Below are 27411 nucleotides of genomic sequence, written 5' to 3' on the forward strand. Positions count from 1 at the left end.
AGCAAAGCTACAAGAGAAAGATGTAAAGACTAGAATGTGAACAGGAGACAGAGCAGAGTTACGGTTGTGTAAAGTGAGTCAGATACCTGACAGCTGCTATTCGGACCTTTATGCTGGATTCAGACAGGCCGCTCACTATCCTGTCCATCATGTTCTCTGTCTCTGTGATCTGCAGGGAGAGAAAAGGACATGATCCACAACAGTCTATAGAGTCCAGACAGGGAATCAAAATGTACTGTATATTAGATTCAAGATGGCGCCTCGGATGGCAGCCTCGGCACGACTCTAGTACTTTCTTTCTTTTTGTTTACTTTCTGTGTGTTTGGTCACCGTACCGTGATAACGTACACTAGAGAAGAACTGCTTAACATCGGGCAGTTCACTCCAGACAACTTTTCACCAGTTTTCACAAATCCTGACAGTTTTTTGGAAATCTTAGTTGGGGGAGTAGCTGGGCTCTATAGTACATGGAGGAGACGCCGGCGAGTGAAGGTAGTGAAGCTGCGACAGAGGGGATTCAGAACTGCGCTCCCATCGATTCACCTGGCGAACCTCCGTTCACTGCCGAACAAAATGGACGAACTGTTTCTTCTCAACGGAACAAATAAGGACTTTTCACGCTCCGCTGCTCTCTGTTTTACTGAAACCTGGCTGTCACTCAATCCCGGACAGTGGATTACTTCTCTCGGGCTTCCACCTACACCACGTGGATCGCGTAACGGAGATACCTGGTAAAATGAAAGGCGGCAGAATCTGCTTCAACATTAAAAAACGTTGGTGTACGGATGTCACAGTGCTGCATAAATACTGCAGCCCAAACCTGGAATCACTGTTCATAAACTGTAAAACCTTTTATTCACCGTGGGAATTCTCCTCATTCATCCTGACCAGAGTTTACATCCCGCCGCAGGCCAACGTGAGTGATGCACTGCAAAACCTGGCAAACCAAATATTTGGCTTGGAGCAAAATAATCCAGATTCTCTTTTTATTATCCTTGGAGACTTTAACAGGGCAAAACTAACACTTGAACTTCCAAAATACAGACAGCAATTAATGCCCCACAAGGGAGAAAAATACACTGGATCATTGCTACACAATTCTTAAGGACGCATATCGCTCTGTACCCAGGGCAGCCTTGGGGAACTCTGATCACTGCTTGGTTCATCTTATTCCAACATACAGGCAGAACCTAAAATCTACTAAGCCTGTAGTGAAAACAGTGAAGAGATGGACCAGTGAGGCAAAGCAATAACTACAAGACCTGGATGAACTGACTGACACGGTGACATCGTACATCAGTTTTTGTGAAGATGTGTGTGTGTGCCAACCAAAACCTTCTACAAATACAGCAACAACAAGCCATGGTTCACAGCCAAACTGAAAAAACTTCGACAGGCCAAGGAAGATGCCTACAGAGGGGAGGACAAAACTGTGTATAAGCAGGCCAGGAACCTACTGACAAAGGAGATCGGAATAGCCAAAAGAAGCTACTCTGAAAAGCTGAAAAGCAGGTTTTCAGATAACAACCCTGCGTCAGTGTGGAAAGGCCTGCAAGACATCACAAACTACAAGAGTCGCCCCCATCTCCCACCGAAGCAAACAAAGACCTGGCTGACAACCTCAACACCTTCTACTGCAGGTTTGAGAACAGCATCTTCACATCTCCCATCCAACCCAGCCCATTGACTGACATCACAACTCTGGGAACCCCATTAACAACTCCTCCCAGCAATCAAGTAGCACTCACAATTTGTGAAGAGGATGTGATTCGGCTCTTTCAGAGACAGAAGACAAGGAAAGCTCCCGGCCCAGATGGGGTCTCCCCCTCCTGTCTCAAAGCATGTGCTGATCAACTGGCTCCTATCTTCACCCATATCTTCAACAGATCACTGGAGCTGTGTGAAGTCCCCTCCTGCTTTAAACTCTCCACAATCGTCCCGGTCCCCAAGAAACCCTCCATCCCTGGACTGAATGACTACAGGCCTGTCGCTCTGACATCTGTTGTCATGAAGACCTTTGAACAGCTGGTATTGTCCCACCTAAAGACTGAAACAGTACAGATGCTGGATCCCCTACAGTTTGCCTACCGTGCAAACAGATCAGTGGACGACGCAGTCAACATTGGACTGCACTACTTTCTGCAACACCTGGACTGCCCAGGGACATTTGCCCGGATTTGTCGGCCTTTAATACTGTAATTCCGGAAATTCTCCACTCCAAACTCCTAAGGCTAACTGTACCACCTTCCACCTGTCAGTGGATCACCAGCTTCCTGACAGGCAGGAAACAACAGGTGAGACTGGGAGGTGTCAGCTCCAGCATTCGGACAATCAGCACTGGCGCTCCACAGGGATGTGTCCTCTCCCCACTTCTATGCTCCCTTTATACCAATGACTGCACTTCAAGTGACCAAACTGTTAAACTCCTGAAATTTGCAGATGATACTACGCTCATCAGTCTCATCCAAAATGGCGATGAGTCTGCATACCAGCAGGAGGTGAAGTGGCTGGTGCTATGGTGCAGTCAGAACAGTCTGGAGCTAAACACCCTCAATACTGTGGAGATGATAGTGGACTTTAGGACAGACCCCTCAACACTACTCCCCCTCACAATATCCAACAGCCCAGTGTCATCTGTGGAGGCCTTCAAGTTCCTGGGCACTACCATTTCCCAAGACCTGAAATGGGAGTGCAACATAAACTCTATCATCAAAAAAGCCCAGCAGAGGATGAACTTTCTATGTCAAGTAAGGAAGTACGGTCTGCCACAGGAGCTGTTGATGTAGTTCTACACTACAGTCATTGAAACTGTCCTGTGCACATCAATCACCATCTGGTTTGGGGCAGCAACAAAACAGGACAGGAACAGACTGCAACGCACAGTTAAAACAGCAGAAAAAATAATTGGTGCCCCCCCTGCCCAATCCCCAGGACTTGTACCATACAAGAACCAGAAACCGGGCAGGAAAAAATCACTACTGACCCTTCACACCCTGGACACAACCTCTTTCAGCTCCTCACTTCTGGCAGGAGCTACAGAGCTTTGTTTACTAAAACTGTCAGCCACAGGAACAGTTTCTTTCTCCAGTCCATCACCCTGATTAACAACTCACCATAATTATATTCCCTGTTTCATATCTATAAGTACTGCATTATCAGAACTGTCAGTCATCACATCATCCATATATGTTACACACACTACTGCTGCTGTATATTGTTTAAAAAGCACAATATTGCATAATTATTTGCACTCCCACACTTTATGTACATAACTGATCTGTCATATATTCTGTATTCATATTTAATACTCGTACTGTTTATATTGTATCTCATCGTCTGTATTGTCTTGTCTTGTATAGTATAGTGTTATTTATGTCTGTATTGTCTTGTATAGTATAGTGTTATTTATGTCTGTATTGTCTTGTATAGTATAGTGTTATTTATGTCTGTATTGTCTTGTATAGTATAGTGTTATTTATGTCTGTACTTTTGAGAGTCACAAACAGCTGGAACCAATTTCCTTGTGTGTGTCAACACACTTGGCCAATAAACCTGATTCTGATTGCTTTTCATGCAATAGGTGTACAAAAACAAACACAGATTGTAAGGATGAATTTATAGAAATGACATTTTCTAATCTTTTAATCAGAATTTCTAGCTGCATTTCTACCATTTCTGCTTTTAGCTGCTCTTTCAGAGTAGAGCCCAGACCTCGAACCCACTGAACATCTCTGGGATGAGCTGAAACACTGACTGAACCCCAGATCTCCTCATCCAACGTCAGTGTCTGAGCTCACTAATGTTCTGAATGATCACAAATCTCCACAGCCACGCTCCAACATCTAGTGGAAAGCCTTCCTGGAAGAATGCAGCTTATAATAATAGCAATTCTGGAACTAAATCTGGAATGGGATGTTCAACAAGCTCATCTGGATGTGATGGCCGTGCGTCCACATACTTTTGGCCATAAAGTGTAAACTGGCTAACCTTTTTCCTAATGTCTTCATCATTAGAGCCAAGTGAGGCGTAGAGTTTGAAGGCTGCTTGCCTCAGCTCGTGCGCATGCTTCAAGTCATGATCCAGCTAGAGAGAGAGAGAGAGAGAGAGAGAGAGAGAGAATCAGAGATAAGCCGATGAAAATATCTAATGCTCTAATTAATCATGCCACAAAACACACACACACACACACACAAAAACACACACAACACACACAAAAACAATCTCTCCCTAATCAAACGATATCCACACTTCATTGTTCCCTGTAATCACAGCAGCTTTCCCCACAGTATAAAAATACATACACCTCTACACAAGCATGTTATTTTTGAGTTATAAATGTTTTATGAAGGCTTTAAATGTTAACCTTTAAATGGCAACGAACAAATGGAATCTGTGTGTGTATGCGAGTGTGTGTGTCTCACCCTCTTGATGTCAGTGATGGCACTGACTGAGCTGGGGTATTTGAAGTAGTCGGCGAGCATGGCCACCAGGTGATCCGTGACGCTCGCTATCCTCTGGAGTTCCACATCTGGCTCCATCAGGTAGGCCAGTGTCTCCGCCCCCTCTACACGCTCCTCCAACAGCCGGTCCTTACTGCACATGCGCACCAGGCACGGTAAAGTCTGAAACACACAGGTGCACACACAAACCAGTGTAAGCCTAATAGACATACTAAAGAAATGAGGCATACAGAAATGACCCTGACCTATTAGTTCCTCAGGAGCTCTTGGTTGCTTAATTCCACTCAACTACAAACTGTTGTAGAAAGGAAATTATTTACATTGACATTATATTTCCTGTCCAGTGGCACTCAAACGAGGTTCAGGTTCCTCAGGCTCAGGTTCCTCTCGAGTTTAAAGGTTTTTCCATGCCACCGTCACCTCAGGCTTGTTCGTTAGGGATAAATGTTCACGATAAACAGTAACTTTATTTTAAATTTTTATTCTGTATCTATACATCTGTAAAGCATCTTGTACTCCCCAGACAAATAGCTTCAGCTCCCTGCACACAAGCATCGGGTGTCTACTGATGTATAAAGATTTATTGTTGGCAGGGATTCAGATGATCAAATAGTTCCAGTCTGGTCTGTATATTATTTTGTTTTAGATTCAAAAACGAACTGAATACAAGTGCAGTATGATAAAATTATGACCTGTGCTTGGGGTCAGCTGTGATACAGTGCCAATGGAGCAGAGAAGGATAAGGGCCTTGCACATAATCCATAACCAGTGAGCCATTGCTACTACATGTATTTAACATAACTGTTTATCGACCCAGTGATAGTAACCAAGTGATCACAATGTTCAACTGGTAGCTTTACGCTTCCCTTCCTTCTTAGCTCTATTAGCCTGTCCTGGCTTCTTAAATACAATTCCATTTATTAGTTTAGCGCTTTTAACAATTCACATTGTCTCAAAGCAGCTTTACAGAAGTATAGAAACAGAATAAAAATGGTAAAGATTTAAAATGAAGTTACTATTTATCTCTAACTTTTATCCCCTAATGAACAAGCCGGAGGTGACGGTGACGAGGAAAAACTCCCTGAGATGATATGATGAAGAAACCTTGAGAGGAACCAGACTCAGAAGGGAACCTCATCCTCATTTGATTGACACTGGGCAGGAAATAATGTCACTGTAAATAATGTCCTTTCTACAACAGATTGTAGTAAAAAACTAAGAATGATCTTGGTAACAGACACAGATGAGAGAAGGGTCAGTCTTTAGCTACCTTTAGTATTATACAGTTGTCATCTGTCCTGATGGCTCCTGCTCGACACATGTATGTTAAACTGAAAGAGAGAGAGAGAGAGAGAGAGAGAGAGAGAATGAAATGCCACTGGATTTCTGTATGACGATTATCCATCCTTAAACAGTAGGGGGCAGTACAAACCAAGCAAGCATTTCAAATATTATTAACCATAAAGGCAATATGTGAGACGCCCCAAATATTCCTAATCTCTTCTCCCTCACGAGAGGAGGAGCCGAGTCAGTGATCAGGGGGCGAGTTCTCTTACCATTTGGCTGCGGTCAGCTGCATTTCGATGGGTTTATCTCTTTGCATCATTTGCACAAAAACCTGAGAGAGCAGTTCACTATCCACCAGCACTGGAAAAAAAAAAACACATTATTAACATTTTCAAGCCCGACTAAGCGAATGCTAACAAAGACTGAAAAAGAGTGAGGAGGACATAAAGCAGTGACCGCCTTACCATTCACCAGCGTCATGGAGACCTGAGGGTTCTCATATGCGAGGACGGAGAAACATTTTAACGCCTGCATTCGTACCTGCAGAGGAAGAACGATTAATTCTATTGTGTGTGTGTGTGTGTGTGTGTGTGTGTGTGTGTGTGTGTGTGGAGTCTCATGATGTACCTTATAGGATGGTGACGTGAGCAGTGGGGAGATTTTCTCGATTGCACCGTTGTTGAACAAAACCGTCTGATGCTCTGGAGTCTGAACAAACACACGTGTGTGTGTGTTAAAAAAAGCCTAGAAGACTAGCAGGCCAAATTTGGTGTGCAAATAAACTTTTAGGACGTAAGCCACAAAGATATCTCCTTATTTATGCTTTTTGTGTCATGCCAACAATACAATAGGTTATTACTATGGTATATATTATCACTCTAAACAACCTTTCCTTGCACTTTTATTATTAATTCAAATGTATTAGTAAAACATGGGAAGAAAATAATAGAAAATGAATAAAATAATACAAAAAGATCACAAAGTTAAAAAATCTAAAAATAAATAAATAAATAAATAAATAAATAAATAGCGAGACTGCAGAAATGTCTTTCATAGACACAGTGATTTTTCGGGGTATTTGTTATTACTGGGGGACACGGTGGCTTAGTGGTTAGCACATTCGCCTCACACCTCCAGGGTTGGGGGTTCGATTCCCGCCTCCACCTTGTGTGTGTGGAGTTTGCATGTTCTCCCCGTGCCTCGGGGGTTTCCTCCGGGTACTCCGGTTTCCTCCCCCGGTCCAAAGACATGCATGGTAGGTTGGAAAATTGGAAAATTATCCATAGTGTGTGATTGCGTGAGTGAACGAGAGTGTGTGTGTGTGCCCTGCGATGGGTTGGCACTCCGTCCAGGGTGTATCCTGCCTTGATGCCCGATGACGCCTGAGATAGGCACAGGCTCCCCGTGACCCGAGGTAGTTCGGATAAGCGGTAGAAAATGAATGAATGAATGAATGAATGTTATTACTAGAAAAAGTTTTTTTTTTTTTTTTTAATTCTACAAATTCTACAGAAATTGGTTGATTAAAAAGATAGAGAAGAGTCACTATGTAGTGTGTGTGTGTGTGTTACCTTGCAGCAGTGAGAGAAGATCTGAGTGATGTACTCTTGTGTGCGCTGGGACCGGCTCAGCAGAGACATCAGATGAGGGATCACAGTGGGGTCCTAATGAGAATAAAATTGGGTCTATATATCTATATATTCAATTCAATTCTATTTTTAAATAGCGCTTCTAAGAATTGACGTTGTCTCAAAGCAGCTTTATGGACGTATAGAAATGGAATAAGAATTTGAAAAAGGTTAAAACTAAATTACTATTTATCTCCAACATTTATCGCTAATGAGCAAGTCTGAGGTGAAAACTCCCTGGGACGATATGAGGAAGAAACCTTGGGAGGAACCAGGTTCAGAAAAGAACCTCATCTTCATATGAGTGACAAATGTGTGTGTGTGTGTGTGTGTGTGTGTGCACCATCTGAACATATCCATATATGTAGCGTTAGAGATGTGTGTGCTAACAGGCACTGATGCTGGAAGAGGAAACTTTTCAAGATAGCCAAAGACACACTGGTGGACGAGATATCTTTCGGATGTCTTTTAAATGAGTTTGTCCGTGTTGTACGATTTGGTTTTTTTCAATATTTTCAAATTGGACTGTATTCCGCTAAAGCTAGCAGCACTGCATTACGTGCATTTGAAAGCATCTGCCATGGACTGAAAAAGTGCGAATACGTCCGCTTGGTAAGAACCTGTTTGAGACGATACGAGCCTTCTAACGTTCATGTTGTGTAGCACATCATTCTGGACAGTTTATAAATAATGTCCGCTTAAATCTAATAGTGTTAGTGAATAATAGTTCAGTGTGATTCGAATAAAAACGCAGACTATTATTGTAGACTTGAATAATGAGCTTAATTGTTTCAGAACCAATCATTTTTATCTGAAATCTGGGGACAGGACATACAGGTGCATCTCAATAGGTAAGAAAGTCGTGGAAAAGTTCATTTATTTCAGTAATTCCACTCAAATAGTAAAAAACCCACCAAATCACTCTCAAAAAATTTAAATACTTGATAAGACCAATAAAAAAAAACATAGAGGCGATCAGTCTGTGGCACTGCTGAGGTTCTATGGAAGCCCAGGTTTCTTTGACAGTGGCCTTCAGCTCATCTGCATTTTTTGGTCTCTTGTTTCTCATTTTCCTCTTTGACAAAAAACCTTAGATTCTCTATGGGGTTCAGGTCTGGTGAGTTTGCTGGCCAGTCATTTAACCAGTGTGGGCAGGTGCCAAATCCTGCTGGAAAATGAAATCAGCATCTTTACAAAGCTGGTCAGCAGAAAGAAGCATGAAGTGGTTGGTTGTGCATCTTTTTCTTCCATACTTTTTCCTTCCACTCAACTTTCTGTTAACATGCTTGGATACAGCACTCTGTGAACAGCCAGCTTCTTTGGCAATGAATGTTTGTGGCTTATCCTCCTTGTGAAGGGTGTCAATGATTGTCTTCTGGACAATTGTCAGATCAGCAGTCTTCCCCATGATTGTGTAGCCTAGTGAACCAAACTGAGAGACCATTTTGATGGCTCAGGAAACCTTTGCAGGTGATTTGAGCTGATTAGCTGTTGGCATGTCACCATATTCTTTTTGTTTTTGAGAGAGAATTGGTGGGTTTTTGTTAAATATGAGTCAAAATCAACACAATTAAAAGTACCGAAAACTTAAACTTCTTTCAGTCTGTGTGAACTGAATTTATATAATACACGGATTACTGAAATAAATGAACTTTTCCGCGACATTCTTATTTTTTGAGATGCACTTGTAGATGTGTTTGCTCTCACTCTGCCAGACTATAATGCTGTTTCTAAAACCAGTCACTTTTTTTATTCCTCCTCCTCCACATTGCGATATAGGTGCAACCTCAGGATTTAATTCTAATGCACAGAGTAATGTACTGTACAGTTAGAAATAGAAATAACTCGTCCAGGAGGCAACGATGCTCGTCAAACCCAAAGTGCTCTTCCATGCTGCTGCCTTACCGTGTAGAGGAGCTGCACTGGTGTGACAGGACTGATAAAGACTGTTCTTAAGCAGCGCAGACAGGCTTCGATAAAGACCAGGTCAGGACACAAGAGACCTGCACATGAGACACAACTTATCATGTCAGGGCTTCATACAGATCTTTGAGTGGGAACAGAAATGAGGAGGAAGAGGGAAGGAAAAAGAGCAGAAACCTTGCAGCAGGGTGGGGATGATGTGACAGTCCACCAGGGACTTGATGTTGTTCTCGGTGCCCATGGCCAGGCTGCCTAACACCACTGCACACTCTGTCCTCAACTCTGCGCTGGACGAGCTCTGCTGGAGTAAATACAGGAGCCTACACACACACACACACACACACACACACACACACACACACACACACACACACACACACACACACACACACGTCAGTCAGCACAGTCATTACTAGTGCACAGATCATTAACAATCCTTCCATTGGTCCACTGCACCATGTGTTCTTATACATTATACCAGAGGGGTCATCCACTCAGGAACCATAGTTCAGTTACTGTCCCAGGATAATGTCTCAACAGATCAGAACTGATCGCTCAAACAATACTGATGTGCACATGGCCTAAGTATGTAAGAGAAACCTGGCCACTGACCAGGCGTTCAGCGGTTCTTTATTTCATTTATATATGCAAATTATTTGCTTGACTTTGGACAGACTTTCACTGATCTTGAGCATGAGACGACAAAAGCCTACTTTCTTTCGTTTATTGCATTGTATTATTTACAGTCATGACTTAGACACTTTTATTAAGCTTCAGCGTGTTCGTTAGTTAGTTGCTTATCCTGATTTAGTAAGAAAGGAATCATACCTATTTTAATGGACTACCCCTGCTCTTAATGATCCCAGCTCTGCAGCTCTAATTACTACATAGCCGTGTCTGCTCGTGTCTCCTATACGCTGTGTCTCGATTTGCTTACTAATACTACGCACTATAAGTATGCACTCTTTTTGTAACAAAGAGTGTGTAGCAAAAATATACAAAAATACTGGGACATACGAATATGTCATGTAATGGAAAAGCCTTTTCCACCGAGGCAGTTTGAGTGCTGGTTCGGAGCCTAATTTAGAACCAGTTCTTTCTTTTTCGACAGCCAAAGCACCGGCTCTGAACCAGGAAAAGTGGTTCTTAAGTAGCACCAAAACGTTGCTGGTCTAGACTTAAGAACTGCTTGCGTCAGGGGCTGTGGGCGGAGCTACTGTTAGATAATGTACCTTAAGTATACTAATGTTTAATACACATTTATTTTACCACGATATGATACATTATCAGCACACATGATTGTAGCTAGCTACATGCTAAGGCTAAGTTTTTTCTGTGTTAATGATAAAATAATGTTATGTACTTTCTCGATAACAACCTCCGTTTATACAGATTACATGGAGCTGCACGTACACGTTGGATTCACCACGTTTGGATGCCAATGTAGGTTCACAAAGCCATGAGCATTAACAGTAAAGCAACATCCGCCATTGATGTTGTGTTTGCCGCTGCTGCGCTAACGTTGCTGGGAAACGTGACACGTATACAGTGACGTCAGACTCGGCTCTGTGATGCTCTCTAGCTGATGGAAAGGCAAACTGGTTCTTAGAAGGTTCGCCAGTGGAACCAACTTTGAACCAGCACCAGCGCTAGCTCTGAACCAGCACCTGGTACTATATCATTGATCTATATCCTCAGTTATATTTATACCATATCATTGATCTATATCCTAAGTTATATTTATACCATATCATTGATCTATATCCTCCTATAATTTTATAAATCCCCTGCTCAAAATAATTCCCATTAGTTTCAAGTTTACCTTTTTCATTTCCTGTTGTTTTCTTGTGTACTGTTTTTTTTTTTTTCGATTCCCATTAGTGGGATTTCTTCAGTTGCTTTAAGAAGTTTTAAACATTCAGAAGCATTTCTGTTTTGCTCTAGCATACTAGGGGCGATATTTTCATAGGAAAGGTTCCACAAAAAAACGATTTTACCTCCTAAGTAAATTGATATCAAATCCTTTTCTGCCTCTGAGACGCCCCGAGTGCTTGTTCATAAGCACCCAAAATGGGAAGGTGATCTCTTCAAACACTAAAGCTCTGTGTAATGTTATCAAGAGGGCAAAACATCTCACGCTGGAAGCTAACAGCCCTCCGGACTCAATTTATATCAGACTTGTGGCTAGAAAATTATTCATTTGTTTATACAGATTGAAAGCCCATCTTTAGTGTACTGGTAGAAAGGGTTAATGTTGTGGCTGCTTTCCAGCAGCTGTGGGCAAGATGAGCTGAAAAGATCATTGGGATTTGGATGCGGCATCGTCACCTCTACGCTGAATGTCCGTAACAATAGTCGGCTGTTAATAACAGCAGGTACAAATCAGTTCAGGACACCAACACAATCAGTGAGTGTTGAGCTTCGGTATTAGTGCGGCATGCTGTGATGATATTATTAGTTCAGGACTACTACGAGCACGTGTGTGAGGAAAGCAGCCGCTGCTATATTCAGCTGTGTTGGTTGACGACGTGACTCTGACGGATGAATGAAGGGCAGATGAGTGAGGCTCCGCCTACCTGGGTACGGCTCCCAGCACGATCAGGTTCGCCTTCTGTTTGTTGTTTCCGATCACCACGTTCTTCATATCGCTATACAAAAAAAAATTTTTTTTTTTTAAGAAAAAGAAACAATTCCATTTCATAAGAATTTATCAGCACATTTTTTTTAGTATTAATTATTGATTAATTTATCCATTTTTATCAGTGTTACCATACAGAAGAGCATGGGCTTAAAGCAGGTCAGACTGAACACATTATAAACTCTGCACCCGTTCGTATTAACATGTTCAGTCTGTACATATTTCACAGTAACATACTCTTTATATTCGAATGTGAAATGACGTGATGCCTTTGAAACGTGCGGACTTAAGTGCGGACTTCTGTGGCGGTCCACTAGCCGCTGACGCACGCTTCATAGAAGCGTCTGTGTTTTGCAAAAACATTCTGCCATTCCATGTGAACGCAACCGATAAGACTGGCACTGACGAATAATGAATGGACATCACAGATCTGGTTTGTGTAACATAGTGCTAAGTTTATTGGGGCTTATTCACAAAGCGTACACTTTCGTTTAATTTCATATTTATTCATTTCCCAGACGCTTTTGTACAAAGCGACTTACAATTGAGGAAACGCAAGCAGAGTCATATTTCAAGCAGACGACAATATAAGCAGTGTGTCCTCACAGGATTTTAAGTCCATGTCCACATTACTTAGTTAGCTCGCCTGAGCTAGCTTCCTTGGACATACATAATAAAATCGGTGGTTAAAAATGATGGCTTATGTCTGTACTTTTTAGAGTCACAAACAGTTGGAACCAAATTCCTCGTGTGTGTCAGCACACTTGGCCAATAAACCTGATTCTGATTCATTTTAGGATTTCAAAATACAGCCTTCTATCATTCACTCAAAACATCAATAACGATCCTATAGCCTTTCTTTATTGTACTACATTTCAATATTGAGATGAATCGCTTCAGTGTGCAGCCCTGGAAACCTCGTACGGATGTAAGAAGCCGAGCTGAAGCTGCTTAAAACGGAGTGGAAAAGTACTGATGAAGCCTCCGTTAGCAGACGGTTAGCCGTAACTAGAGCTCGGAGCTAAAAATAAAGCTGAACGTTCACAACAGAGGAGCGTACACATGCTAGTGAAACATGAAGGTGAAAAAATACAAGGTGCTGCTTCACGCTGTCTCACACACACACACACAAACACACACACACACAGGTAGACGTAGGCGTTGCATGCTGATCGTTAACCAGCCAGGACGGAGGAAGACGAGCACACAGACATGCCAGTGTATATACTCACATGACTCCCTGCAGCACTTTCTGTGGGTCGGGGTCGAAGAGCCGGTCAACATAATGGCGACTGGTGGCTGTGACTTCCTGCATAGTGACAAGACAACAAATCAAAAATCATGCATTTAGCCCACTTCGAAACCCAGAAAAGAAAACGGCTCAGAAATCCCAAGCAGCAGACCACGAGCTGGAAATCCCTCATTCTGCCCACCGCTCGCTCTGAATCCAGCCATTGCCAGCTCTCTTGGGCAACCAAAGGAAGGTCTGACACTTGATAACTCTGTGGAGAGACGTTTCTAGAAGGGACAGGAGTGCTTAGATGACTTGATGAGGCTCATGACGTAAGCAGAGTTGCCTGAACAAACACTCAGGCTCAAATCTCATGCCTGGCATATCAGAGCTTTTTACATAAGCAATACCGCTAAGCATAAGGGTACGACGTCTAATGTTTTGAAAACACGACCTTCTCGTATGTCTGACAGTGAAACTCCTGTATGAACAAATAACAGTGGCAGAAGTTAGGATGAGGAGGTATGAGAGGTTTTCATTGCTGCCTTAACAAAATCAGGACAATGCTGAGTCACATGACACAAGCAGCGTTCAGAAACTCGAAACGGTTCGGCAGAATCCCTGACCCTGTGTACACCTGCCTACGTGTAGTGCCGTGTATGTGGGCTGTATCCTGAGACGCGTGTCCAGTGACGTGACAAAGTGGAGAAAATGTAAACTTCATGCAACTATGAAGTGACATGGTGCAATGACTACCAATGGTAGTGAAGACAGTAGAGCGCGTGTGAGATCCGTGACAAAGATCAAACGCTGCTTCCCGATTTACTTTTTACGTCTGCCACAGCAGATCACATGGTATTAGATTCGGCACAGGTTTTACGCCGGATCCCCTTCCCGACGCTACCCTCCCGTTTTTCATCAGGGCTTGTGACACTGAGAGTTCACTATTCAGTGGCTGGGTTTGCTCCCTGCTCAGGGATCGAACCCGGGCCGTGGCAATGAGAGCATGGGATCCTGTCTCTGGACCACCAGGAGGACCCCCTTCATCTCATATGATATGATGCATAAATCTATCTCCAGAAAATCTGTTGTTAAGTGGAATGCTATTTGTGCCACCCAATAATAAATGTTATTACTATGGCAACCAGTATTAGGAACACCTACAAGCGACTTTATAGCTCAATGAGAAAATCATGTATTTTTAAACCAATCATTAGACTGAAGTTACGTGGATTAACGCTTCTACACAAATCACGTGACAGGGTCAACAGCAAATAAGTTTCTACTTCAACATGGATATGTTGTATATTTATAATCACACCCTCCCATGTCACCCACATGAGGATGAGGTTCCACTTTGTGTCTGGTTCCTCTCAAGGTTTCTTCCTTTACCATTCAAGGGAGTTTTTCCTCCCCACAGACACCTGAGTCACCTCAGACTTGCTCATTGGGGATAAATACAAACACATTTAAATATATCTAATATTAATCTTAAGTTTTGTATTTATTTATCTTTCTATTATTATTCATAATAACCTGTTGTTCTATGTTTATGTTCTGTAAAGCTGCTTTGAGACATGCGAGCGTATGGTGTCCCGTGATGGCCTGGCTTCCTATCCCAGATATATTCCCACCTCATCACCAGCGTTCCTGGGACAGGCTCCGGATCCACCACAACCTTGACCTGGATAAAGCAGTCACGATTGTACAGAAGGATGTACAGAAATAAATACAAAAGGAAGAGCTCACAGAACAGCACTTTCATGCACTTGTTCTAATAAGAGTTTGGAGCCAAGTCCAACTACCAGCATGTTTATTTACATTTACACTATTTACAGTAGAGCAGCGGTGTCCAATCTTATCCAGAAAGGGCTGGTGTGGGTGCAGGTTTTCATTCCAACCAAGCAGAGGCCACACCAGAGTCTACTAAAAGCCAAGAACAACTGATTAAACAGGTGGAATCAGGTGTGGCTTCTGCTGGTTTGGAATGAAAACCTGCACCCACACCGGGCCTTTCTGGATAAGATTGTACACCCTGTATGTATATATATATATATATATATATATATATATATATATATATATATATATATATATAGTATTTTAAATTTTAAATTAATTTTTTTAATGCATTTTTTACTTTAATTGTATATATTCATTTTTATTATATCTTATAATTATAAGAAGAATAATTATGATTCTGTTTCTATACTTCCGTAAAGCTGCTTTGAGACAACAGGAATTTGTTAAAAGTTAATAATAATAATAATAATAATAAGAAGAAGAATAATAAGCTTGATCTCTACACATTAGGCAGTCGTGGCCTAATGGTTAGAGAGTCTGACTCGTAACCCGAAGGTTGTGGGTTCGAGTCTCAGACAGGCCACGACTGAGGTGCCCTTGAGCAAGGCACCGAACCCCCACAACTGCTCCCCGGGCACCGCAGCATAAATGGCTGCCCACTGCTCCAGGTGTGTGTTCACGGTGTGTGTTCACTGCTGTGTGTGTGCACTTTGGATGGGTTAAATGCAGAGAACAAATTCTGAGTATGGGTCACCGTACTTAGCTGTATGTCACGTCACTTCATCAGGATTTAGGCCCAGTTATAGTTTAGCACACTTTGCAATACACTGGTGTGTTTATGGGATTAAATCCTTATCCTGATGTCATTCTTATAACCCTTACAAACACGTTTAACGTATAAAACGATGGTAAAGAATGCTGAAAAGTTTCTGTAACACAAAACTAACGTTATATAAATGTATATACACACTATAACTAACGCATGTAAACAAACCCCTTCAGGATAAAATCTACATAACTTCCTGCTTCCTGTGTAAAGGCACTACAGAGGGGAGAAACAGTGAGAAGGTGATGTTTAATAAGTGAAGTAAAAGATGCAGTAGTGAGAGGTTTAATCCTCATCATCATCATCATCATCATCATCAGAGAAGTGGAGCAACAAGACAGGGGGCGTTTCCACCTCCAGCAGCACCACAACTTTCCCTTCGCCTGCTAGCCTGACAGCTCCACATTATACTTCCTATATACAGTCAGAGAAAGCTAGAAATCCTGTAAATGTGAATAAATAAGAAATAAATGACCGGGTTTTTTTAATCTCCTGAGACGACGCGGTCCACGTAAAGCTTCTGTTAGCCATCCGGCTACACGGCTAATAGCAACAAGGCTGTAAATGAACACAACTTCACTGCTACTAGCAACACTAGCTAACTCAGGAGCTACCTCGAGTCTAAGGAAGGTCTTTATCCATGGTTTAACGCGTTAGTCAGTTTTTTTCACTCAATGTGGAAATATTACGTGGACTAAACGGGTTGTGAAACGAGTCCCACGGGATCCTCTGCGCCCTGGGACGCCCCGCGACGCCCCGCGCCGGCACGTGAACTCATTCCGGGTGACCGTCAGCCAACCTCTCGCCTTCCTATAAACACACGGCTGAAGCCCACTAGCTCAACACTGACCATCGTGCCTTAACAAAAACGTTCAGGGCGGCCATGTCGGACAACATGCACGGATAAAAGCATGAGCTTGTTAGTGACAAAGCGACAGAGACTCACAGATAACACGCTAATGCGTAGAGGGGCCTCCAGCAAGCACGCCATCTCTCTCTCCCCCTGAGCGAGGGACTATCCGCAGACGCACTTTCCACACGATCCGCCCAGACCTGTCATCTGTAAATGACGCGGTTTACTCTAGACTTTTATTATTATTATTATTATTATTATTATTATTATTATTATTATTATTATTATTATTATTCAGAATCAGAAAGAGCTTTATTGCCAGGCATCTTTTCACATGCGAGGAATTTGTTATAGTGACAGAAGCTCCACAGTGTAGCAGAATGACATATACAATATAGACAAATTATAATAATTATATAATAGTGATAATTACTATAATAATAATAATAATAACAATAATAATAATAATAATTATTATTATTGTTATTATTATTATTATTATTATTACTATTATTATTATTATTATTATTATTGTTATTATTATTATTATTATTATTATTGTTATTATTGTTATTATTATTATTATTAGTAGCAGTAGTAGTAGTATTGTTGGTCAATTTAATTCAATTCAATTTATTTGTAAATCACTTTTAACAATCCCATTGTCTTAAAGCAGCTTTACAGAAGTATGGAAACAGAAGAGAGCGAAAAAGAAATAAATATATAAGAAGAAGAAGAAGAAGAAGAAGAAGAAGAAGAAGAAGAAGAAGAAGAAAGAAGAAAAAGAAATGATAATAAAATAAATAAATGAATATATACAATTAAAGTTTAAAATTAATTAAAAAAAATAACTTAATACTATTGTTACTGCTACTACAAGTTGTAGTAGAGTTTAATCTGTTTATTTTAATTTCGTAGCATTGTTTCTTTGAAAGGTTTCATGATATAAACTTTTTAAATGATTCAGTATTAAACGTAGTAAGTTTTCAAGCTTATAATAATTCTTGAAATGTTTCTAATAGAAAGTGCGGGTGTGCTTTACAAAACTGCATATACCTAAGGGAATGACGGAAGCGGGCGCGCATGCGCATAGTGCTTGGCGAAATCCGGTTGAGTCTCATACCTCTAACGGCTTCTGTAACAAAGTCGCTGTGACGGAGGACAGAATACACAGGTATGTAAAGGGAAAAGTGGTGTTTATAAACGCAGAGCCTGTAGATATTGTGCTGTGAGATGCGACACACTACACAGCTTGCGTGTGTTTAGTTAAAGAGGATGTGAGCTATAGCTAGCATGTGGTACTGTGTTGTTAGCCGTCTGCTGGAGAGTCACATTAAACCGAACTGCACATCAGAATTGATCAGGTTTATTGTCCAAGTGTGTTTACACACACAAGGAATTCGGTTCCAGCTGTTTGTGACTCTTAAAAGTACAGACATAAATAACACTATACAAGACAATACAGACATAAATAACACTATACAAGACAATACAGACATAAATAACACTATACTATACAAGACAATACAGACATAAATAACACTATACTAACACTATACTATACAAGACAATACAGACATAAATAACACTATACTATACAAGACAATACAGACATAAATAACACTATACTAACACTATACTATACAAGACAATACAGACATAAATAACACTATACAAGACAATACAGACATAAATAACACTATACTATACAAGACAATACAGACATAAATAACACTATACTATACAAGACAATACAGACATAAATAACACTATACTATACAAGACAATACAGACATACATAACACTATACAAGACAATACAGACATAAATAACACTATACTAACACTATACTATACAAGACAATACAGACATAAATAACACTATACTAACACTATACTATACAAGACAATACAGACATAAATAACACTATACAAGACAATATAGACATAAATAACACTATACTATACAAGACAATACAGACATAAATAATACAAGACAATACAGACAAAAAATAACACTATACTATACAAGACAATACAGACATAAATAACACTATACTATACAAGACAATACAGACATAAATAACACTATACTAACACTATACTATACAAGACAATACAGACATAAATAACACTATACTATACAAGACAATACAGACATAAATAACACTATACTAACACTATACTATACAAGACAATACAGACATAAATAACACTATACTATACAAGACAATACAGACATAAATAACACTATACTAACACTATACTATACAAGACAATACAGACATAAATAATACAAGACAATACAGACAAAAAATAACACTATACTATACAAGACAATACAGACATAAATAACACTATACTATACAAGACAATACAGACATAAATAACACTATACTATACAAGACAATATAGACATAAATAATACAAGACAATACAGACAAAAAATAACACTATACTATACAAGACAATACAGACATAAATAACACTATACTATACAAGACAAGACAATACAGACATAAATAACTATACTATACAAGATAATACAGACATAAATAATACAAGACAATACAGACAAAAAATAACACTATACTATACAAGACAATACAGACAAAATAACACTATACTATACAAGAAAATACAGACATAACACTATACAAGACAATACAGACAAAAATAACACTACTATACAAAACAATACTGACTATACAAGACAACACAAACATAAATAACACTTTACTATACAAGACAATACAGACGATGAGATACAATATAGACAGTACGAGTATTAAATGTGAATACAGAATATATGACAGATCAGTTATGGACATACAGTGTGAGAAGTGCATGGTAGTGCAAATAACAGTATTGTGCAATATTGTGCTTTTTGTACAATATATAGCAACAGTAGTGTGTGTAATGATGTGGATCATATATGGATGATGTGATGACTGACAGTTCTGATAATGCAGTACTTATAGATATGAAACAGGGAATATAATTATGGTGAGTTGTTAATCAGGGTGATGGACTGGGGAAAGAAACTGTTCCTGTGGCTGACAGTTTTAGTAAACAAAGCTCTGTAGCTCCTGCCAGAAGTGAGGAGCTGAAAGAGGTTGTGTCCAGGGTGTGAAGGGTCAGTAGTGACTTTTCCTGCCCGGTTTCTGGTTCTTGTATGGTACAAGTCCTGGGGAGTGGGCAGGGGGGGCACCAATTATTTTTTCTGCTGTTTTAACTGTGCGTTGCAGACTGTTCCTGTCCTGTTTTGTTGCTGCCCCAAACCAGATGGTGATTGATGTGCACAGGACAGTTTCAATGACTGCAGTGTAGAACTGCATCAACAGCTCCTGTGGCAGACCATACTTCCTTACTTGACGTAGAAATTAACACATGTTTATTTGTTCCGCAGGTGTAAGCGTTGGGGCGGGATCTTAATGGCACTGAGAGCAAAGAACTGAGAGGATCTCCTGCTCATTCCACTTCATCAGAAATAAGCAAACAAAACCAGATATGAAAATAGCAGTGGAAGGCTGCTGCCATGGCGAGCTGGACAAGATCTACGAGACCATTGGCTACCTGGAGCGTAAGGAAGGGATTAAGGTGGACCTACTGCTCTGCTGTGGAGATTTCCAGGCTGTGAGGAATGAAGGAGACCTAAAGTGCATGGCAGTGCCACAAAAGTACAGGCACATGCAGACCTTTTACAAGTAAGCATCCTGGAAGTTATGCCTCTGAATTGTTTCTTTTCTTTGTTGATTTATAACTGATGCCTTTCTGGTGTTCAAGGTACTATTCAGGGGAGAAGAAAGCACCGGTTCTGACCATCTTCATTGGCGGCAACCACGAGGCTTCTAACCATCTGCAAGAGCTTCCCTATGGAGGCTGGGTGGCACCGAATATATACTATTTGGGTAAGACCTGGTGTGTGTAAGTGTGTGTGTGTGTGTGTGCGTAAGTGTGTGTGTGTGCGTAAGTGTGTGTGTGCGTAAGTGTGTGTGTGCGTAAGTGTGTGTGTGTGCGTAAGTGTGTGTGTGTGCGTAAGTGTGTGTGTGTGCGTAAGTGTGTGTGTGTGCGTAAGTGTGTGTGTGTGTGTGTGCGTAAGTGTGTGTGTGCGTAAGTGTGTGTGTGTGCGTAAGTGTGTGTGTGTGCGTAAGTGTGTTTGTGTGTTTGTGCGTAAGTGTGTGTGTGTGCGTAAGTGTGTGTGTGTGCGTAAGTGTGTGTGTGTGCGTAAGTGTGTGTGTGTGTGTGCGTAAGTGTGTGTGTGTGCGTAAGTGTGTGTGTGTGCGTAAGTGTGTGTGTGTGTGTGTGTGTGTAAGTGTGTGTGTTGCTTCTTGTTGTCTGAGCCAGTCACAATCAGTATTAATAATACTGTAAGTGTGTTGAAAAGCAGAACAGTCTAATTATGATTACAGAAGAAGTTTAGATGTTAACTGCTACACCGTTTTCCTTGTCTATTGCTGCAGGTTATGCCGGCGTCGTCCGCTATAGAGGTATAAGGATCGGTGGCCTTTCTGGGATTTTTAAAACGCATGATTACAGAAAAGGTAAAACAACCATTCCAGCTTTCCAAACATACTGAAACCAATTCAGTTTCATTTGTAGGTCACTTAACAAAGGACATTGTCACAAAGTTTGTATCAATTCTACCCCTAATGTTATCTTCATGGTTTCTAAAGGTGCATCCCAAATCACATACTTATGCACTATTCTATGCCATTGTGTAGTAAACATAGTGAGTAGTGTGTTCACATGGACATTCTGAGAACAACAACTTATTGAACTAAAAAAAAAAGAATAAATGAAGTGTGGAATGTTGGACACTTCATGCATCCAGGAAGAGGTTCAGAGCTACCAAGCAGTGAAGCCGGATGACACTCGACAACATAAAAGGGACACATTAAGTGATTTTTTTATTTTTAAGCATTTAAAAAAGTACTGTATTCATTCACTATATTAAAGGCAGGGTCTCCGATTTTTGAAAGCCAATGTCGACATATAAAATCACCAAAACAAACACGTCCCTAACCCAAATGGGCCCCACCCCTGTATCGATAGCTCCGCCCACACAAACATAAGTAACCCAGGCAACTAATGGAAAGAAATGTGTCTTTATCATAGCTGAAGTGAAGAACAATACGATTGCAGATAAACAAACGTTACTCAGCTATCGAGAAGGAAAAAAGCGCCTCGGCGTCTTAAGTAAAGTTGAGTTTCCCGAGTCAATAACTCCTGAGATAAACGCTGTTACTACACAAAACACGGTTGTAGCTGCGTCTCTACATTACTACGATAGAAAAGAGGTGTTATTTGTGTAGTAACAGTGTTTAGCTCAGGAGTTATTGACTCAGGAAACTCTAATCTGTGAATATGCACCAACTTCCTGCTCCTTCAGTTCTCTCCAGCGCTGGAAAGCTGATCCTATATTAACACGTCCTACTTCTGACCTTATCGTAAGTCTTTCTTCGCTTTCTTTCTTTGTTTTTATCCTCCATGTCAATATTAAAACCGCTTTCTGCTAATGTCACACATGCGCACTGAACACTCTCTCCGCCGCATATTGACAAGCCCCGCCCCTTTCTGCTCATTGGCTACACGTTTGTTTTGTTTTTTGTTTAGTTTTCGGCCCGACTCAGTTTTCTGAAGCATTTCTCGAAAATCGGAGACCCTGCCATTAATGAAAACTAGCAGTGTCACATTATATTATTATGCATCCCACCTTATTTGCCATCAAGAAGGCAACAGCCATTCATACACTAGACGTTAGAGTACACAGTGCATAGTCAAAGTGTGCAGTGAGAAGTGTGTCATTTGGGACACAGTTTAGATGAAGCCACAACTAAGTTGTTTGCTCCGTTCCCAGGACACTACGAATTTCCACCCTACAACCAAGAAACTCTGCGCAGCGTCTACCACATTAGAAACAGTGACGTCTTTAAGCTTAAGCAGGTGAGTAATCTGAAGAGTACAGCATTTAGAAAGAAGCTTTTAATCCAACGTTAGTGTTGACAACATAATCCACACCTCCTGCACAAAGCACACTTCAGTCCCTGTGACTCGAGTAATAAATGATGCCCATCGCTTCATCACACAGCATTAGGAGCAGTGATCATTTTACATTTTTAATGTAATGTGTCTCAGGAATCAACAAAAAAAAACCACAATAAGCCTGAGCTCTTAAAGAATTTTAGGTAATGAGCATGTCTTACCAGGGTGTGTCGCTGTTTCGTGCAGCTTTTATCATCCCATTTACCTTAATATGTGTGGTACAGTCTTCACAATACATGAAATCAGCTCCCTCTTCTGTTCAATTGTTTGAAGACAGCTTGTCTGCCTGTTGCGGCCAGAATGTTTTTTGCGTTCGTGTTTATTTATTTATTTATTTTTAATCCAAATTCTCAGCATCATTTGGATCATTCTTTGTTTCACTATTATCCAAACACAAACAATATGAAATCGGCTTATTTTTTCGTCTTATTTATTTAGCGGCATTGTTAATAAATGGGCATGGCAGCAGACGATCGTTTGACGGCTGCTATGTACGCTCTGATGCCAGAGATTGGTCAGACTATTTTAGACTGCTGTCACTTGTCTCAATATAGTGATACTGTGTGATTTTGCCATACTTGAAATATGGCTGCTCTAATATGAAGTATTTACATGTTTTTTAAATGTGTTGATGTTGATTTTCTGGATGTAAATTATCAGAGAAAAAGCTAAGAGTCCCTTCGACACACATTTACCCCACCCCCTCACCCCACCTCCTTGCTTGTGTCACAGATCCGCATGCCCATAGACGTGTTCATGACGCACGACTGGCCAAGGGGCATCTACCACTACGGGAGCACAGAGCAGCTGCTAAGGAAAAAGAAGTTCCTGCGTGATGAGGTAGAGTCCGGGACGCTGGGTAGTCCAGCTGCTGCTGAGCTCCTCAATCACCTGCAGCCCGGCTACTGGTTTTCCGCACATCTTCACGTCAAATTCGCCGCCATGATGCAGCACGAGGTACTGACTTATCATTATAAGTGAAGCGGTGACTCAGTGGTTAAAGACACCGGGCTATTGATCAGAAGGTTGTGGGTTCAAGCCTGAGCACTTGCTTGAGCTGGGATTTAAATAAACAAAGTATTGACTTTGTTTCTGTGTATGTAGGCAAGGGGTAATGCTGTTCCAAAGACCACCAAGTTCCTCTCTCTGGACAAGTGTCTTCCTCATAGAGACTTCCTTCAGGTATTAATCTGATGCTCTAATACTGTTTAGAATTGTGAAGTCTTGTACTCAACACTGTCTTAGAGTGACTTATGTGCCAAGACATGATTAGCCTTGAACAGGTGATCTAGTCTTTAATACATATGTCTAACCGTTTTAGGTAGTGGAGATAGCAGATAGACCTGGTTCCTCCGAACAGCTGGAGTATGACCCAGAGTGGTTAGCCATCTTGAAGACCACTGCCCGCCTTCAGAAACCTTCACCAAACATCTGGCACCCGCCCGAGAATAACGGCCTGCACACTCGGTAAAACATTATTACCCAGAGTTGTTACACACTGTGTGTTATGTTTGCTGCTTGTTACAAATGGTGAATCTCCTAACTCTGCAAAATATGTTTAACCCCTCGAGTTCTATGTATAAGACACGTAGCAAACCAAATCCTGTTCCTTAATTTTGTGTAGATGTTTCACACACCTGATTGTAGTCCCCACAGCAGTCATTATTTCACCTTATTGTGTTTTCCCTTTAGCTGGGACTATAGTGCATCAGAAGTAGCCATGATGGAGATAGTGAGCGCTTTAAATGGTGAGCTTAGCATCCCGGAGAACTTCAGTCCAACGGTGCCCGCTTACGACCCGTCTCACCCTCAGCCCCACACTCCCCCGGCCTACTGCACCAACCCCCAGACCACAGAGTTGTGTGCCACCCTCGGCCTCGTCGACATCTATGCTCTGGCAGGCCAGAGCGCACAAAAATCTACATCCTGGAAAGAGGATCGAGCAAACGAAGAGGAGGACGAGGACAACCAGAGCTCAGGTAGCACGGATGAGCCCAGCGAGTACCCCACTGACACCTCAATGCTCTCCAACTCCTACAATCCTGATGAGATCACCATCGAGGATGAGTGGGAGGAGGAAGAGGAGGAGGAGAAAAAGGATGGAGGAGAAGTGAAAAAGTCTGGGACTGATGCAGTTGTTCCTGAGGCTCCAGCAGCAGCACAGGATAGCGATAGGGACAGCAGCCCGCAGCGAGAGTCCGTGGGCAGGCTTATCTTACCTCCTCCTCTCATGTCTTCAGAGACAGAGGAGCCCTATGATTTACCTACTAGACTTTCTCCAACGTCTACAGGCTGTTTCTCCCACAGCTCAGAGGAAGAGGGGACCATGCCACCAGCCAGAGTGCCCAAGCGTCCTAGTGGAGAAACCAAGGGACTATTCAACCCCATAGGTAACTCCCCTAGGATCAAACGCCGCAACCAGGCCATCTACACAGCTGATGATGATGATGAGGAGAGTTAGATAACCAGTGATCGAAAGGGTGAAAATGTATAGACTGATGCAAATGTATTTTTTGTTTAACTAAGAGTATTTTTTAGTGTTTTTTTTTTTAAACGAGCGTGTTCATTTAAATACATTTAAACAATAATGGAGTGCTGATGATAAGAGTACAAAAGCTACCATTGTTGGGAGATGGGATTCAGTTGGGTTGGTTTTTATATACAGTTGTATGATACTCTGTGTCACTGAGATGTGTTTATTGTTAACGATAAACATTTCCTCATAAATATTTTGGCTTTTGATTTTTCAGTCATTTTATATTTAGGTTTTTAGATGGGGTGAACTGCTACTGACATTGTAGCATTCAGGATATCATTTCATGCCCTTAAATAGAGTAAATAAAGTCCAACATCACTAACCATCAATCACTGTTTTGGTAAAAAATATATTTCTACATGGCAAATAATTTACTAGTAGGGATAGTAGAGTAATAGTCATGACACGATGAGAAATGGTGCAACATTTTGTGGTCTGATGAAAGCAAGGTTGTTCTTTTTGGGTCTAGAGGGCGCAGACAGTTTGTCAGACGACCCCAAACACTGAATTCAGGCCACAGTACACTGAAGACACAGAATCGTGGTTTTGCAAGCATCATGATATGGGGATGTTTCTCATAATATGGTGTTCGGTCTATTTAACACATATCAAGGGTCATAAATCAGTTTGAATACATCAGAATACTTGGAGGTCATGTTGCCTTATGCGGAATTCCCCTTAAAATGGGTGTTTTAACAAGACCATGACCCCAAACACACCAGTAACAAGCAAGATCTTATGAGGTGACATAAAAAATGCTGTTTCTGAGGCAATACCCTCCTGGACTGGGATCCCTGTTCACAGGTGCCGGAAGTCGCTCGCCTCAATGCAACACAGATGTAAAGCAGTTCTCAGAAACAGTGCTTGTACAACTAAATATTAGTTCAGTGATTCACAAGAAAGCAAAATCTTCCAGCATTGTTCAGTTCACACAGTAAATGAGTTTGTAAAACAAATGCTATCGATGATATTGCTATTTTTTAACAGCCTAATATTCCATTTTTCTTTCATTTTTGTTAAGTAATAAAAAAAATCTGATAATTATTTTCTTCATCTTTTGTTTTAGAATACAATATGCAGTGTTCCCGTTCCATAATAAAAACTATTATATGGTTTGTGAGCTTTACTCACTTTTTTAAACACACTGCTATTATTTTGAACACAACTGTAATGTAGGTTATTGTAGGATTTGATCTACTATTGTGTTTAAGTCCACAATTCCTTTAAAATACACGGACTGATCACTTTAATAGAAACACCTGCACATTTATACACAGTGTAGTGCATTAAAATGCAGATACTGGTGAAGAGATTCAGTTAATGTTCATATTAAACACCAGAGTGGGGACAAAGTAAGAACTCGGCAGCTTTAACCGTAACATGATGGTTGGTGCTGATGATCTGGGAATTTCACCAACAACAATATTTAGCGTTTACACAGAATGGTGTGAAACACAGAAACCATCCAACAAGCAGCACTTCTGATGGTGAAAATGCTTTGTTCATTAGAGAGGTCTGAGCCCAGACCAGTTTGAGCTTGCAGGATGTCTATAATAACTCAGTTAACAGTGTTGTGTGTTGTGGCACCATAAAACTGTGTGGTGAGCAGTTGAGAATGCACAACCTTGAGGTGGATGAGCTACAACAGCAGAAGACCACATGAGGTTTCACAAGAACAAACATCTGAGGTGAGAAACTGAACAGTCTTTCTAACTTGATATTATTGATGATTGTCTATGTCATAGGTCACTAACAGGCGGACCGCGGTCCGGGTCCGGACCCAGAAGCTGTCCAATACGGACCCGGACCTCAGGCCAAAACAAAAGGTTATGATTTAAAACGCACAGACCAATTTCATGCGAGTTAAGCCATCCCACGTGATACGACTCAGCCAATCAGGTCTGTGCATTCCTTAAGTAAACACTGCGACTCAACAGTGCAAGACAGATGAGATGAAAGAAAGATACAAGTAGAAAACAAAGTGAGAGAAACAGTTGAGTGAGACAGGAAGGAAGAGAAACAGACGAGTGAGACGGAGAAAGGGAGAGAAACAGACGAGTGAGACGGAGAAAGGGAGAGAAACAGACGAGTGAGACGGAGAAAGGGAAAGAAACAGACGAGTGAGACGGAGAAAGGGAGAGAAACAGACGAGTGAGACGGAGAAAGAGAAACAGACGAGTGA

The 27411-nt window shown here is 41.2% G+C and overlaps 2 protein-coding genes across 3 annotated transcripts in view; one reads left to right on the plus strand and one right to left on the minus strand.

The window, feature by feature from the left end:
* Positions 1-16849, minus strand: part of armc8 (armadillo repeat containing 8) — a 24900-nt gene extending 8051 nt beyond the window's left edge. For both annotated transcript variants that reach the window (XM_060875952.1, XM_060875950.1), the window contains exons 1-13: positions 16743-16849; positions 13169-13245; positions 11875-11946; positions 9476-9618; positions 9281-9378; positions 7319-7411; positions 6375-6455; positions 6212-6287; positions 6017-6107; positions 5731-5791; positions 4422-4622; positions 3988-4083; positions 87-169 (exon numbers count right to left, since the gene is read on the minus strand). In XM_060875952.1, the coding sequence (XP_060731935.1) occupies positions 87-169; positions 3988-4083; positions 4422-4622; positions 5731-5791; positions 6017-6107; positions 6212-6287; positions 6375-6455; positions 7319-7411; positions 9281-9378; positions 9476-9618; positions 11875-11946; positions 13169-13245; positions 16743-16787 (1217 nt within the window). In that variant the 5' untranslated portion in view covers positions 16788-16849. The remainder of the gene's footprint in view (positions 1-86; positions 170-3987; positions 4084-4421; positions 4623-5730; positions 5792-6016; positions 6108-6211; positions 6288-6374; positions 6456-7318; positions 7412-9280; positions 9379-9475; positions 9619-11874; positions 11947-13168; positions 13246-16742) is intronic.
* An 816-nt stretch (positions 16850-17665) lies between these two features.
* On the plus strand, positions 17666-25420 carry dbr1 (debranching RNA lariats 1). Its single transcript, XM_060875953.1, has 9 exons — positions 17666-17823; positions 20058-20355; positions 20435-20559; positions 21112-21192; positions 22509-22594; positions 23426-23650; positions 23798-23875; positions 24015-24160; positions 24386-25420. The coding sequence occupies exons 2-9, from the start codon at positions 20159-20161 to the stop codon at positions 25152-25154; spliced, it is 1707 nt and encodes a 568-aa protein (XP_060731936.1). The 5' UTR covers positions 17666-17823; positions 20058-20158; the 3' UTR covers positions 25155-25420.
* The last annotated feature ends 1991 nt before the right edge of the window (positions 25421-27411 follow it).

This window comes from Tachysurus vachellii, chromosome 8 (genome assembly GCF_030014155.1).
Source record: "Tachysurus vachellii isolate PV-2020 chromosome 8, HZAU_Pvac_v1, whole genome shotgun sequence".
NCBI classification, from domain to species: Eukaryota; Metazoa; Chordata; class Actinopteri; order Siluriformes; family Bagridae; genus Tachysurus; species Tachysurus vachellii.

Coding starts and splice junctions, on each gene's coding strand:
- dbr1 (XM_060875953.1), top strand. CDS start 20,159: ATGAAAATAGCAGTGGAAGGCTGCTGCCATGGCGAGCTGGACAAGATC. Junction 21,193..22,508: donor AACGCATGATTACAGAAAAG/GTAAAACAACCA, acceptor CTCCGTTCCCAG/GACACTACGAATTTCCACCC. Junction 24,161..24,385: donor AATAACGGCCTGCACACTCG/GTAAAACATTAT, acceptor TTTTCCCTTTAG/CTGGGACTATAGTGCATCAG.